We start from the raw sequence: 15,952 nt of genomic DNA, 5'->3' as shown, positions 1-15,952 counted from the left end.
TTGAATTTTAATGTTTGAATTTTAATTGCCCATGAACATTTTACAACATTGTCTTTCCTTCCACCTTCCCACTGCATTGTTTATTGGATGTATTATACTGCCTTTATCTCATTTTTTCTCATTGTAAAATGCGAGCCGTGAAGGGAAACTTTCGGCAACATGCCACCGCTGTAACGTGAAATAATTCTCACGTGTTTACAGGGCGGCGGGTGGGGGGAGCATATCTGTACAGAAAATGGTGTTGCTGTTGGGCCGTAAATGATTCAGGACAGGAAATAAAGACAACATGCAAAGGATGATGAGCTTGTGGAACTCACAATGACAAGATATAGTGAGGGCCAGTAGCTTAATGGTTTTTAAAGGAAACAAGACACATTTAAGGAAGGTCTATCAGTGGCTGTTAGTCATAATGGTTAAAATGAAACCTCAAAGCAATATGCCTTTTGGTTATCACTTCTTGAGATGTAAGTTCCAGGATAAAAGTGGAAGATACATGGCATGACTAGGTCTAATTTCCCACTGGTAAGTTTTTCTGAGAATGCTGTGAATGTTGCCTTGAGTTTTACAAAGGAAGTAGGATATGATAAACTTAAGTCTGCTTATGAAAGGAATGTTTACGGAGGGAGCATTTATAAATGGAACGAGGTTGTAGTTAGTGCCTGTGAAATTGTATGCAATGTTCATTTAGGGTTGTCAACAGGCCAGGAGGGAAAAAAGCCCTGTGCCTTTCATTGAGGCTGAATGTGTGGAAAGGGGCAGCTGGAGCTGCTCATTCAATGAAGGTAAACAACATCCCGCTAATCCTCCATTACAAAGGGACAGAGCATTTTTCTCCAAGCCCATCCACAGCCATATTTCAGACCATTGGTCATTGTATATATTATATTCTTTTTTGTTGTGTTGTTCTTCAGTTTTGTAATCTGACTTGAGTCAGAGAGAGAAAGACAAACTACGAACAAAGCAAATAAAACCTGGGCTTTGTGGAACTAGCTGGCTGACGAGTGTGGGCACAAGATACTGGAGCAGATGGATTCTTGGGCAAATCCTGCAAAGCCCCTCTGATGTTCTTAAACCAGGCTAAGAACTTCACAGGTGATGGTGGTAACAACTGGGAATGTTGGGGCGTGAGACTGGCAGGCAAATTCACCCAGTGCAGACACCCAAGATGGCCAACTTTTGCATCTGCCTGCAGCTTTTGCTCTGCTTTCACAGCAATTAGCACAGCATGCCCTGGAAAGGGGTGGGGGAGCTTGCACCTGCTGATTTTTGAAGATCAGGAGCAAGCCAGGTTCTCCCCTCCTTTGGCATTACGTTGCCAAGCTCCAGGTGGGGCCGGGAGATCTCCCAGAATTACAACTGATCTCCAGGCTAAAGAGATAATTCCCCTGGAGAAAATGGCTGCTTGGGAGGGTGGACTCTACGGCATATCCCGCTGACCTTCTTCTTCTCCCCCAAATCCCACCCTCCCCAGGCTGCACCTCCATAATCTCCAGGTATTTCCCAACCCTAGTTGGCAACCTACGTCTGAAGCTTCCCAGCTTGAAGTGAAATAAAAACAGGCTCAGATCAATTCCATCCGATGCACGCTAGAAGTGAACCTAAATTCAGAGGTAGTTTCAAGTGGGTAGCCGGGTGGGTCTGCAGCAGAAGGGCAAGATTCGAGTCGAGGAGCACCGTAGAGACCAACTCGATTTCCAGGGTATGGGGCGCCTGGGGTTCACCACTCCATGAGCCTACCCCCTGGACGTCTAGCTGGTCTCTAAGATGCTGCTGGACCCGAATCTTGCTCTACATTCCGAGGGCTCTCCGCCGGGGGAGGGCAGGCAGGCACACAGCCCGGCTTCTTGGTGAGGGGTGCACGCTCCCCTCCTGCTGCCTTTGCGCCTCGGTTGATTGGCAGGCAAAGCGTGCGAGAGCCGGAGCGGCGGGCCGGCTGCGGAGCGCCGCCTCCCCCCGGCGAAGCGCAGCAGCCGTCGGAGAGGAGAGGCCGTGTGAACGCAGCCCGCGGCTCCAGCGCGCCCCGCCCCGGAGGCGGCGCTGCTGCTGCTCGGCGCGGGGCGGGCGAGAGGCGCGCATGGAGGCGGCTTGACAGGCGGGCGGCGAGCGCGGCGGAGGAGGGGGGCGGCTGGCTGGCTGGCTGCGGCGGCGGCGGGAGGATGCCGCTGGCTCCCCCCGCGGGGCTCCGGTGAGGGCTGGCGCGGTGGGGGCGCCGAGGAGGGGGCGGCCGCGGCGCCGCCGCCTGGGGGGAGCGGGCCGGCGGCGGCATCCCCCTGATCCGGGAGGAGGACGAGGACGAGGCGGCGGAGGCGGAGGCGCGAGCGATGGACGAGGCCGGCGGGGCGGCGAGCGAGGAGCAGCCGCCCCCGCCGCCGCTCCTGCCGCCGCCGCTGAGCCTGCAGAAAGCGCTGCAGCAGTGCGAGCTGGTGCAGAACATGATCGACATCAGCATCTCCAACCTGGAGGGGCTGCGCACCAAATGCGCCACGTCCAACGACCTCACGCAGAAGGAGATCCGCACCCTGGAGGTAGGCGGCGGGGGCGGCGTGGGGGCGCAGGGCCCGGGCGGGCTCCGTCCGCGGGCCCTCGACGGCTGCGGCACGCAAGCACAGGGGCCTGCCGAGAGCCGGGCAGGTGCAGCGCCACGGAGGCTGCGCGTCCTGCAGGTGGCCGAAGGTGCCGCCGGGCTTCTTCTGGGGGGATTCCTCGCTCTGTTCCCGGATCCCTCCCCCAGGTTTTCCTTCTCCCCCCCCCCCCAAATTCTCTTCTCTGTCCCACCTTTGTGCGCGCTCCCACGAGGAAGAGGAGGCCGAACCTGGAGATCCTCCGGCATGGGGATTCTTAAAGGCCGCCTTTGCAGAGGAGTTAAAAATAAACGCGTCTCCGTGGACCGGGGGGGGGCAGGGGGGGGGCAAGAGGGAAAAAAAAACCCAAAGGCCTTCTGGTGTCGCTGATTGGATGAGGGGGGGGGTGCATGTTTGCCTATGATTATAACAACCCTTTTGGGAAGAGGGAAAGCTGGCAGGGGGATTTGCCATGTTTGGGGAGGGGGGGGGGAGCAGAAACACGTGTTTGCTGTAAATGAGCTCGGTGCTATGCCATGCTGTTTCCCAAAGGACTGAATATTTACTTTCCCCCCTCCCCAGCTGACAGCTTAGAAGGATCCACTGCCCCTCGTTTGGTTGCCCCCCCCCCCAAGGTCTTTGTTTAGGGATTCACAAGCCTTGTTTTTTCCTCCCTACACTAGCAAGCCCTTCCTGCCCAGCTGCCCTCATCTTTTGCTTCTTGCCTTCTGCCTTTAGTAGGGGATGATGCTACCTTCTTACCAAGCAGTCTGGACATTATGGGTCTTGTACCTTTCAAAGTTCGTAGAAGGGAACATTTGGCATGCAGCTACTTCTTCTGCTCCTGTGCCTGTGCATTGGGTTTAGCAAAGTTCTCCCTTCTGTGCTACAGAGCTGTGATTTGTATGAACCTGGCTGTTGTGTTTTTAACCCACTCTTCCTCCAAAGAGCTGGTGTTGCTCCCTTTTATCATCACAACAACCCTGCGAGGAAGTTTAGGATGAGCCCAATGTTTTCACCAGACATGTGAAGCTGCCGAGTTGACTGGGTGGTCTATCTGGTACCATGACTCTTGGGAAGAAAAATGTCTTTCTCGGCACCTGTGATCTGAGATCCTTCAACTGTCAGGGCCAAACCAGATTGCCTAGCAATCCGGTGCTCTGACACTGAGCTATACGACCCTTCCTCACAGCAGTGAAAAAGTTAAAGGGAAGAAATAAATGCCTAAGCCACCACTAATCTCAGGCTGTCCAGCAAGGCGCTGTGGACATTTACTGGCTTGTGTCTCCTTTTCTCTTTTTGTATGTTTGGCCTGGTTTCAGTGTGATGCAGCCATTATCTATGTGATGTTGTGTGTGCCAGCCAGCATCGTGTTGTTTACACTGAGCCACCACACATGCAAAGCTAACACACCTGCTTGGGCTTTGGATCTTTGGCATGTAAACATTGCACATTTAGTGGACAGGGGCCCCTTTCAGACAAGATGTCGAGCATCACCCAGGTAAGTTCTTCTCACCTGCCAGCGTCATCTGGAAATCAGGCAAATAATACTGGTGCCATAAGTATATAAACTGCCATGTGCCTGTGAAGCTGCCACTGAGTATTGTTTTGTGGTATTCAGCAGGGCTTTTTTTCAGCTGGAACGTGGTGGAACGGAGTTCCAGAACCTCTTGAAAATGGTCACATGTCTGGTGGCCCTGCCCCCTGATCTCCAGACAGGGGGGAGTTTAGATTGCCCTCCACGCTGTGCTGCTGGAGTGGCGCAGAGGGCAATCTAAACTCCCCTCTGTCTGGAGATCAGGGGGCGGGGCCACCATCCATGTGACCATTTTTGCCGAGGGCGATTTAAACTTTTAAAAACTCCCTCCTTGTTCCAGCTGACCCAAAGTGACGCCATTGGCCTTGGGAGCATGCGTGCACTTTGCGTGTGCACATGTACCAGGGGCACCACCAAGAGTTTCCCCCTGTGCTGGCAACCCACTGAGTTCTACCATCTCTTTTCCCAGAAAAAAAGCCCTGGTATTCAGTATCGTCTGCTCTGACTAGCAGCAGTTCCTCAAGAGAGAAGGTCATTCTCAACACGGGTGGCATCTGTTGAACTCAAGATGCTGGGCCTGAACCTGAGACCCTCAGCGCAGAGCAGGAGCTTTATCACTGAGCAGGGGCTCTCCATGCTTGGAGCTGAAGTCTGAAGTAGCTCTTAAGATCTGGTCTTGGGGATGGTAGTTACTTGCTTAGGTTTTTTTTTTTAAGGTTGTGGAAATTCATGGCTCCCACCTTCGGGATCTCCACTGCTTGGTGATAGACCACATGCTTTCCGGATTTATTATTTTTATTTATAAAAAAAATTATATCCCACCTTCTCTTGGGGCTCAAGGTGGTGTATAAATCACAAATCAAAAACCCACCAAACAAACCCCCTAATCCCTCCTCCCTAAAAGGTAACTGCAATTTCTACCCCATTAAATGGTTTTTAATTTTTATTTTTATTTGCGCTATTCTCACTGAGACTTACACAGTGTGAGTCAATACAATCAATTTCAATGACAATGTAATAGGGTGTGTAAATGCTAATGTGCAAAGGTTTAAAACCAGCAGAAATCCAAGACAGACCATGAAATCCTAAGAAGAGTTATTCCAGTCTAAGCCCATGGGAAGAGCCCCATGGTGCAGAGTGGTAAGATGCTCAGCCCAAGCTCTGCTCATGACCTGAGTTCGATTCTGGTGGAAGCCGGGTTCAGACAGACAGCTCAACGTTGACTCAGCCTTCCATCCTTCTGAGGTCGGTAAAATGAGTACCCAGTTTCTTGGGGGTAGATTGTAGATGACTGGAGAAGGCAATGGCAAACCACCCCATAAAAAGTTTGCCAAGATGTGACGTCCCCCCATGGGTCAGTAATTACTCGGTGCTTGCTCAGGGGACTACCTTTACCTACCCTTTACCTACCTTTTACCTAAGCACACGGGAGTAACTCTGCTTAGGATTTCACTAAGAGTTGAAGAAACTCTGAATGCTGATAGATCCAGAGGAGTTAGCCATGTTAGTCTGTAGTAGCAAAATAGTAAAGAGTCCAGTAGCACCTTTAAGACTAACCAACTTTATTGTAGCATAAGCTTTCGAGAGCCAGAGCTCTCTTCGTCAGATGCATCTGATGAAGAGAGCTGTGATTCTCAAAAGCTTATGCCACAATAAAGTTGGTTAATCTTAAAGGTGCTACTGGAATCTTTACTATTCTGAATGCTGAAAGGAGCATAAGCAATTCTAAGCCTGACATATGAAGCAACATGGAAAAGCCCTGGCAAATAGGCTGGCTTGGCAGTGCTCCTGCCGACCCCCTCAGGGAGCCTATTCCATGGAGTGAGTTCTGCAGTAGAAAAGACACAGGCTCTAGCTGTTGCTAGGCGGGCAACCCTAAGTGTGGAGTCATCTAGCGGGTGATGGAAACCTAGGAACTGGTGCAAAGGGACAAATCTCTAGGTAAAAAGCATCACAGATATCAGGACAGGATCTGTGCCCAAAGGGCCATTGCTGACGTTACACAGCAAGAGAACCCAGCTTTGCCAAGGAAGGACAAAATGCGGAAAGATCTGCGAGAGGTGTCTCCAGATCAGCACTTTTTATTGCTAAATAATAACCATTGAGACAGTGGAAAGGAGGATTACCCTTTCGCCTCTTTCCCATGCTTTGCAACTTCAGAAATTCCTGGGCTATTTGCCCTACAGTGGAAGACATAGTCCTTAGTTGCATGTACTTACCCAAACAGGCAAGTAGCAGCTCTGAGTTTTAGGTTGCCATCTCCAGCCAGGCAAATTCCTGGAGATTTGGGAACAGCGCCTGTGGAGGAGGAAATCTGGGGAGGGATTTCATCTAGAATCTATGGTCTAGCATAGAGTTTGCCCTCAAGCTGCTATTTTCTCCAGGAGAATTGATCTCTGTAGTCTAGAGATCAGTTGTAATTCCTGGAAAATTCCAGGCCACACCTGGGGATTGGCAGCCCTAAATTGAGGAGAGACTGTGGGGTGGGAAAGCAAGATATTCTTTCCCCTGCACTGTGGCTCCAACCCTAACTAGGGCCCTCCCAGAGACTATTTAGCAATGAAACTATGCGGAAGATGCATTTTCAAATCTTCTGGTATCTCATCTGGTTTGCCCCTGAAGTGTGCACTTGACAGGAAACGACACCCAATCCTGGTATATCAAGCACGTTTTATCTGTATGATGCAGCACATGTGTTTGAAAACATGTCAGGTGCCTTCTCAAATTGTTCTTTCAGGTATACATTTAAAAGATCTTTGATGCACCCCTGCAAAATCTAAGTTGTGATTCAGGGAGAAATGCTCGCAGCATTGGGTGATGATGGCATAAGGCAGTCTGCATCTGTCACTCAGGACTGTAAATCGTCACAAAGCGGCTCCTGTTGTGGCAATGAAGAGCTGTCAGCCTCAGAACCTCATTGATCCGAATAGCTTGTCATCAACATTTGCAGAATCAGAAGTTTGCATACATGTGAATGAAAATTGCAAAAGGGTCTGTTGATTTGCTGTTTAAGGGGCAAGTCCACTGGCAACGGGGGACAGTGAATTTTAGATAAGTAACTTTTGGCTACAGTTGACTGAGACAGAGAGTCAATTACAAACCTTTTATAGAGAAAAAAATTAGCAACATAGCTTCCTGGATATTAGGTAAGGCCTATTAGGTCATTCATCACACACCCGTGGCTTGGTTCAGAAATAATGCCAAAGAATGTTTTAGTATTGAAGTGACCTGATTACTTTTCCCCTTCCTTCCTCTTGCACGTTGATAGCTAATTTCTTGTACCTGCAGCAACCTGTAGATAGTTGTTACATCTGAACTAGCAAATGGTGGTTTGTGTTCGCCCTGCAAACTAGGATCACAAACTGGAAATGAGCCATGGTTTGCGGGCCAAGTGTGAAGCATTGTTTATTTGTCACTGCAATCTGGGGTTTGCTGCAAACCAGAACATACCTCATTAATTTGTAGCATGTAAAGGACTGTGTGAGCAAGCTCAAGACACCTTTCAGGTTTCCCCATATGCTGCCTGCGTACAGTACTGGGTTTAAAAAAAAAATAAAATCACTGGATCCATCAAGACGCTTTCTCTCGTGACTGGAGGAAGCAGTATGACTATTCTGAACTCACTAATCATAACATAAAAAGTTTTGTCTGTACTTGGATGTTCCCTGCCTTTTAGAAACAGTATGGATTTGACACAATATTAAAGGTTGGTCTATCAATGCCTGTTAGCCATGACAGTTAAAGATGGGCAGTATGCATTTGGTTGCCAGATGTTGGGTATAGATGAGGGTGGAGAGTGCCATCAAGTCATAGCTGACTCATGGCGACCCCTGGTGGGATTTTCAGGGCAAGAGAGGTGGTTTGCCATTGCCTGCCTCTGCAACCCTGGCCTTTGTTGGAAGTCTCCCATCCAGTTATTAACCAAGACTGACCCTGCTTAGCTTCTGAGTTCTGCTGAGATTGGGCTTGCCTGGGCTATCCAGGTCATGTAAGCAGGTCCATTGTGCCTAAACTATGTGGCCTTTTAGCTTAAGAGCCCATATGGATCAGACCAAGGATCCATCTTACCCAGCAACAGGGGCCATCCAGGTTCTTTCAAAAAGCTGACAAATAGGGTGTGAATGCAAGTGCAACAGCCCTTCCACTTTTGTCTAAAAATAATTGGTGTTTAGAGGCATGACCCATCGAGGCACTTCACAGATTTAAAAAACGCTGCTTGTTCATATGAGAACAGGCTGGTGTGTGACCGTGCCAGCTGCTTCTCAGGCAGCATTCTGATGTCACTAAAAAGGGTAGCTTGCTCAAACCCTGGTTACCACAGTTTATTGGGTCACTCTGCCCTCTGTGGCCACTAGGCCAAAGCAATGATATGACAGAGAGGATACCTTCTCTGTAGGGAGATCGGAAGGAAGCACGAAGCCAGCCAAACCAGGGTTCTTGCACAGACTGGGTCTTGTTCCTTCTGCTTACAATATAGAATTTGTTGCAGAAATCATGATTTAAACATGCTGATGTTAGAACGCTAGCATGTTTGAGTTTTGTGGGGTTACAATTTCTCTGAAGCTGGAATTCATTATATTCAGTATAGTCTTTTATATGAGGCGCCTAGAAAGATTCCCTCTAGGCATTGTTAGTGGTTTCACAGGCAGTACAAACCCTGACAAGATATGCAAATTGCTGGCCAGGTTAAGCTATGTTGCTTATTATGCACAGTTAGGGTTGCCAGGTCCAGGTTGGAAAATTCCTGGAGATTTTGGCGGTGGTGCCTGGAGAGGGTGGGGTTTGGGGAGGGGAGGGGCCTCAGAATGGTATAATGCCATAGAGTCCATCCTCCAAAGCTGCCATTTTCTCCAGGGGAACTGATCTCTCTCACCTGGAGATCAGTTTTAATTCTGAGAGATCTCCAGCCACCACCTGGAGGCTGGCAACCCTATGCACGGTTGTTTGTGCAATAAGCAAGAGTAGCAAGAAGCTCCCATCAGGGCCAGTCTCTGTGCTGAGTTGCAAATCCTTGATTGCGTTTTTTGATGGGTACCTTAACCTTAAAAAGTAGCTACTGGGGTGAGGGGTTGAATTGGTGGCAAGTGCGTGGGGAGTGTAAACCTTCCCTTTATGCCATTTTCCTTGATAGAAATCCACACACTCCAGATTTAGTGATAGTTTCAGGTGGGTAGCCATGTTGATCTGTAGTAGAAGAGCAAGATTCGGGTCCAGTAGCATCTTAAAGACCAACTAGATTTCCAGGGTGTGAGCTTTCGAGAGTCAGAACTCCCTTTGAGCTTTAGTGGTAACAGCAGGGGAAAGGTGGGTTAAATGTAGATAGCCATCAGTTTTTCTTGGCAAAGATCATAGCATCTGGGGAGAGGGTGGGTTTCCAGTGCGGAGAAAAAGGAGGTAACCCTGTCCCCCACCCCACCAGCCTCAATCCAAGTTAGAACCCTCCCCCATTTTTAACCATTGGGAGATCTGATCATGAATCTGTAATGGTTAGCTTGACTTTTAATTGTGATGCCTCCTCGTGGCGATGGTGTACTGGGAGCCAACAGTTTTGTGAATGAGCTCTTTCTCTCTTACGGCGTATCTTGGTTTTGGACTGACTTTTTGTTGTTGAGTGAAATTTAATTGTATGACTGAAATTTAATTGTATGGCTCTTTTGGAAATTGCCAAGGTACCTTGCGATTGGTTTAGATGTTGTTTTGTGACGATCTGGGGCTTTAAGCCAACAAACAGTATTGAATTATTGCTGTGAAAGGGACGTGGAATCTTGCAGGATTATGATGCTAAAAGTAGGATGCGTCTCTGTCCCCCCCCCCCAATTCAAGGGGGGAGAGTGGGAAGATGCAGCTATGCACACTTAATGCATTTGCTTGGCAGGGAAAGTAGGTGTTGAACAGGGATGTGCACAAAAAATATTGTTATTTTTTGGATTTGGCTATCAGGTAACTCACCACTTTATTTATACTGAAACTGGGTTTAAACTTTTTCCTTCTCAGATCTGCCAATATTAATTTGGAATATCATTCTCTTTTCTTCATCTGTTAATAATGCTCTCAGCTCCTTATTTTTTAAAGATTACAAGTTTCCACTTTAAAGCAAAAGGTCTTCACAGTGGACCTTATTGAAAATACTGAAATAAACACGGTTACGGCCCATAACTCCAGTCACTTTTCCGAAAGATACGTTATTGCACCATGAGGCCACATTTTCTCTAGTTGCTAATTTCTCCAAACGTGGATCCTGGAATTTTGTATTTATTGCAAAATACTCTTGTTAATGGAGAAATACTTGGAAATAACTGTGAATTTCAGGTTATACTAGTGCTTTAAAGGGAAAAATATGAAAGGAGCCATATGTCTTTCCATTTTGTCTGAGACCAAATAAATATCTGTAAAATTGTTGTCCTGCCACAGTCTGATCCCTGCATTTCCATTCCTTTATTAGGGTTGGTTTTGCTTCCTGGTTGTAGCATCTGATACTTGCATACTGAACCCTTCCAGTTCTTCCTGCTTTGTTAAGACTTTTGTCCCTTTGGCTCTTAGCTCACTAGTTCTGAGTGAGCTGAACTACTGAAACCACTAGGCCAGGATGCTGGATCATCATATTATATATTTTTAAAGTAATATTTTTAGATAGTTTGTGAACTCCTTAGCTTCTCTAGATGGTGAGAAAAGTGGGGTATAAACGTCTAAATGGAAAAGAAGTTTTAGGATTAGTAAGCATTCATGCTGGGGCATACAGCATAGTTTTAGATTTTCAACCAAGCCAAAGTCAACTCCTGAGGAAGATGGATTGCAATAGCTGGCGGTGCAAATAGGAGGAGTGATAAAGTGGCATCTCTGATGGGTCATCCCATTGAAGACAAAGCGGTCCAAAAATGTCCTGTTGATTAAACTTTAGTCTTTACATATATTGGTGACACTCTTTAAATCTGCCTCCTAAGATAAAACAATCCCGTACTGGCACTGAATAACACCATTCGACCCAGTCTAATGCTTTGCCCGCATCTATAAACAGCAGCATACTTTTTGCATGCCATAGCATTGTGTATTCATTAGATAATTTAATGCCTTGCTTTGCTTTGTGGAAACCCAAAATGGCTCATAAAAACACCCAATCTGGATATGGAACAATATGAACAAACGAAACACAATTAAGAAGTAAACAAAAAATGCAACCAAACCATGTGTAGGTTTTCAAAACCAGCTGCTGCCTTGTGCCTCTGGCCACACCTACCTGCAGATAGGAAGGAAGGACAGAAATACAGCTGGGGTGGTATGTAGCCAGCAAGATATTCTCCAACAATTCTCCTCCTTTTGCTCTAAGGGCCTCTGGTAGAGTTGCCAGCTCCAGGCTGTGAAATTCCTGGTGATTTTGGGGGTGGAGCCTGGAGAGGGTGGAGTTTGGGGAGGGGAGTGACCCCAGTAGGGTATAATGCCATAGAGTTTACCCTCCAAAGCAGCCATTTTCTCCAGGGAAACTCATCTTTGTGTCCTGGAGAACAGTTGTAACATGTCCAGCTACCAACTGGAGGTTGGCAACTATAGTGTTTCCCAGGCTTTATGCTGTCAGGCAAATACTGCTGAGATGGTGAGGCAGCTAGCAAGATTCAGCAACAAGATTCATATCCAGTCCCTTAATAGTCTGCATTGTTATATGATTTTCTGAACCCTGTTTAGTATGAATCTACATATTTAGAAATCGCTCTGTTAGCTATCTTGATTGTCTATAGTTCAGAATCTTCAGGGTATGGTTCAATTCTAGCATGAGTCTTACCCTCCTTTGAAAGTGCAAACATGTTGGCTTTCTCTCAGGATTGAGACCCCAATTTAATGTTTCAATTCAAATTTGGTCTGATATTTGCATGTTACTTTTATTTGCAGAAAAAAAAATCTTCATATGAAGTCTCTTGCTGTGTTCCAGATGATTAACCAGTTAACGTCTTCACAGTACTATTAAGAAACTAGTATTCATCCAGAGTAATCACTTCTAATAGATCCTCATCATATAATAATGAATGTTTTAATTTCCATTATTGGTAATATGACCCTTGTGAGAAGTTCTGTATTATTGTTGCTGAACCACGAGCAGCATATGTCATAGGGTCACTTTTAACATGAATAATTGCAGTCAGAAATATCGGGGAAAGCAAAGACATATTGATCCTTGACCATGATTTATGGGTGGAGGAATACAATCTTGTTTTCTCCTGCATACAAAAAAAATCTTCAGTGGTTCTGATAGAGTGAAACTGATAATCGCCTTAGGAATTTTTTAGCCAAATTTCATGTCATACTATTATAGCTAGATTGGTCTAGTTTCAAATGTAAAATTCTATTCAAATCCAGTTGTTCCATGAAGATCCTAAAAATAATATGGAGATGCAGACCCGTCAGATTCACATCCTGATCTGTTGTCTTATCACACATGATATATCTTCCTGTTTCTTTTCTAACTAAGCACATTGTGAATAATAAGATCGTCCTTACAATAATGGCCGATCCTTGGCTTTTCACAAATATTAGATGCAGCTTCCACCAGCTTCAATAATGTCAAATATTTTCAATCTTCTTTTTTTGACATGCAGGAAAATGAAATCAGCTTCTTCCTTTTAAGTATCTTTTTTGCATATTTTTCCTTCTGTTTGGTGAATTAAAAAATTTCCACATTCAGCAATATGCTCCATTTCTCCATCTTTAATGACAGAGTGGCAATTACGATGGTTCTTGATCCTTCGTCGTTTGTTCTTCCGTGATCCGCTTTGTGTTTTGCATTATTAATTTTCAGTGTTTGTGACCTGCTTCTCCAGACCAGCTTACGACAAAAGCAACCGTGATTAATAGCTGAGGAAGCAGAAATTGAAAACTTATTTTCTTGGTAAAAACCATAAAAACTGTATATCAGGCCAGATCAAACGACAGATGCAAATTTCATTCCTCCTGGCTGGGAGTGGACTGACCTTAAATGGGCCTTGCATTTCATTTGAGAAGTCAGCAAGAAAGTAGCACCGATGAGCTTCTTTTTGGAAGGCTGCTCCAAAGCCCTAGGACCCATTACCAGGAAGTCCTAAAGTGTCATGCCTATGTGATGACATCATATCCAGGTGTGTGGGGGAGCACGTGCTGGAAGTGCTGTTGCAGTGCCAGAGCCCAGTGTATTTACATGTCCCCACCCTCATCTACCTCCTGCTGCTTGCCAGTGTTTGGCTGGCAACACTAATTGAGCCTAGAAGCTGATTAGCCATGGGAATGGATGGTGGCATCTTTTTGGAAAGCGGTCTGTCTGTATCTTCATTTTTGCAGTGTAATGGCATCATTGTAAAACTACACTTCTGTGTGTGTAAAGTGCCAACTTATGGCAACCCCATAGATTTTTCAAGGCAAGAGATGAACGGGGGCGGGGGGGGGCGGGGTTGCCATTGGCTACCTCTGTACTTCCTTGGTGGTCTCCCATCTGATTACTAGCCAGGGCTCTCCCTGCTTAGGTTCCAAGGTCTGATGAGGCCCAGGCTAGTCTGGGCCATCCAGGTCAGGATTTGAAAACTACTCCTATTGGAAATCTGTCTTGCAAATAGGTAGAAGGAGAGGGTTTGGTTATGCTGAAAATCAGCTCAGATGTTCGGTTTGTGAGATAGAGGTTTAGATCGGTCCCCTGACTTCCTTTGCATTCAAGAACCAGAAGGAATGGAGCCAGAGATGCACATACCACTCCCTCCGTTCACAATTGTTAGAACAGCTTGTTGATTTGTGTGTTTATGTTCCGCCCAGCTGTTCAGTGAGTGGCTAGACTTTCTTCTTTTTTTTGAAAGACACAACCACAAACTGCCCTTCTTCCGAGAACTCATGCCACGTATGGGCTGTGCTGCTGCCATGCGCACATTCTCCTCTTGATGCTTATTAAATTGCAGGTGTTGCCCTTATCATGGGTATAATTGGCAGATTGCCTTTCTAGCATAGGATCGCCAACTCTTGCTTGGAAAATTCTTGGGAGATTTAGGGGCAGTACCTAGGGAGGGCAGATTTTTGGCAGGGAAGGAGCTTAGCAGGGGCGTTTGCCGTAGATGCCACCTTCCAATGCTGCCATTTCCTTGAGGGAACTGATCCCTTTAGTCTGGAGATCAGTTGTAATCCTTGGAGAACTATAGACCATACCTGGAGGTTGGTTAATCCTATCTAGCATTGTGTTTGTTGCTAATTTTTGTAACAGTTCATAGAGTTGAGTTTGTAAATCTGTATATTGATTTTTTGCTTGAACAATGATCAACATTAAATACTTACTCATCAATGTATCAGACTTCACACAATACACTTAATTTAGACATCTAAGGGCAAAAGTACTTGTGTCACTGGAATTCTGTGTATGGGGAATTCTATGCACGGGGAACAGACTTACTTTCTCTACCAGGGCTTAAAACCACCAAGGGAGGGGGGATTTCCCATTAGGAAAACTGTGCATGGCTTAAGTGTTAACACCCCTCTCCCAGTTGAAATTGGTCCCCCCCCCCCATGGCCAAATTAAACACTCGGAATTGCACCTGTTGACTCCAGCATCGCCTGTTGTTTGGCCCCCGTTTATTTTCTGTGCATGTTTTTCAATTCAATATTTGTGCCCTACCAGCTGCTGTATGGAGTGCTTGCACACCACAGACCACCCGGGAAGCCTGGTTTCCACCCACTGGTCCTTATCATTTCATTGCTATGCCCTTGATGACTTGCAATGGAACTGACTCAACTTGGGGGTGGTGGAACATCATTTGATATTTAATGATTCTATTTAGTTCAGTTTAAACATCTCTCTGTGCTTGCTCACAAGCATCTTCCCGTCAGCAGTTTAACGGGTCAGTCCTGGCATCCTGACACAAACAGATTTCATAAGTCTTGAGCCAAAACTGTTATCTACATACAGAAGTTAGTAAAGGGTCTGTGTGAGCGTGCTCCTTTGTGCGATGTTTGGCCTCTCCGCTTCGAAGCTACGCTAGCCAAAAAACATCTCCCTGTGTCTGAACTGCAGATATTTGCCCTGTTGCAGACAGTTGACTGTACTGAACCATCCAGATTTGCTAAAGCTTTGTTGCTTGAGTAGGACTTCCAGGTCTCAGGCTTGGCCCCTTCCGTTCAGGTTCTGGTGCTCCTTCTCAGAGGCTCAGGGCTTGATGTCTGCACTGTCAGCTGGACCACACATTGGATTTATTCTTCTAAGAAGTCTGTGCCTGCCTGCTTGTGATTCCTGCATGGGGTAAATAATCTGGCGTTAACTGAGCGCGCTTTACATTGATTGCATAGTTAATTTCCATCTTTTTTGTTTTTGTATGTCATGAGTCGCTTATCTCTTCAGAGCTGTCCCACCTGGTGCCATAGGGTTGCCAACTCCAGGGGGGAGAATTCCAGGAGATTTGGGGATATAGCCCAGGGAAGGTGGAGTTTAGGGAGGGGAGATATGTCAATGGGCTATAATGCCATAAAGTCCATTCTCCCAAGCAGCCATTTTATCCAGGGGAACTGGTTCCTGTAGTCTGGAGATCTCCAGGGTGCACCTGGAGCTTGGCAACCCTATGCCCCCACAGCGGAACCTGTTTTAACTCTCAGACCCTGCACCTGGGGCCTCAGAGCAGGTTCTGAAGCACCTGGGCCATCTTCCTTTTCCCTGTCTTTGCTCCAGCGCAGCCAGCGCATTGCCACCTGTTCTTCCACTGGCAGTGCTGAAGCTGGAGACTGCTTCCTGGGCAATGCCTGGCTCCTCCCCTCTGCTTCTGATAGGCTGCCACTGATTGGCAGGTGGGGCTTCCTTAAAGGGCCTGCTGCTGCTGTTCAGGTGTGAGTTGGATGGAGTTTTGAATGGTCCCCTCCCCAGTGCCCG

At 46.8% G+C, this 15,952-nt stretch overlaps 1 protein-coding gene across 1 annotated transcript in view; it reads left to right on the top strand.

Moving 5' to 3' along the window:
• The first annotated feature begins 2,432 nt into the window (after window positions 1-2,432).
• KSR2 (kinase suppressor of ras 2) overlaps window positions 2,433-15,952 on the top strand; it is a 239,082-nt gene continuing 225,562 nt past the window's right edge. Inside the window, exon 1 of the mRNA XM_054996749.1 lies at window positions 2,433-2,525. Coding sequence (XP_054852724.1) covers window positions 2,433-2,525 — 93 coding nt within the window. The remainder of the gene's footprint in view (window positions 2,526-15,952) is intronic.

The sequence above is a fragment of the Eublepharis macularius genome, chromosome 13, assembly GCF_028583425.1.
Source record: "Eublepharis macularius isolate TG4126 chromosome 13, MPM_Emac_v1.0, whole genome shotgun sequence".
Taxonomy (NCBI): domain Eukaryota; kingdom Metazoa; phylum Chordata; class Lepidosauria; order Squamata; family Eublepharidae; genus Eublepharis; species Eublepharis macularius.
Note: the sequence above shows the minus strand (reverse complement) of the source record. Positions and strands in the feature narration are given on the sequence as shown.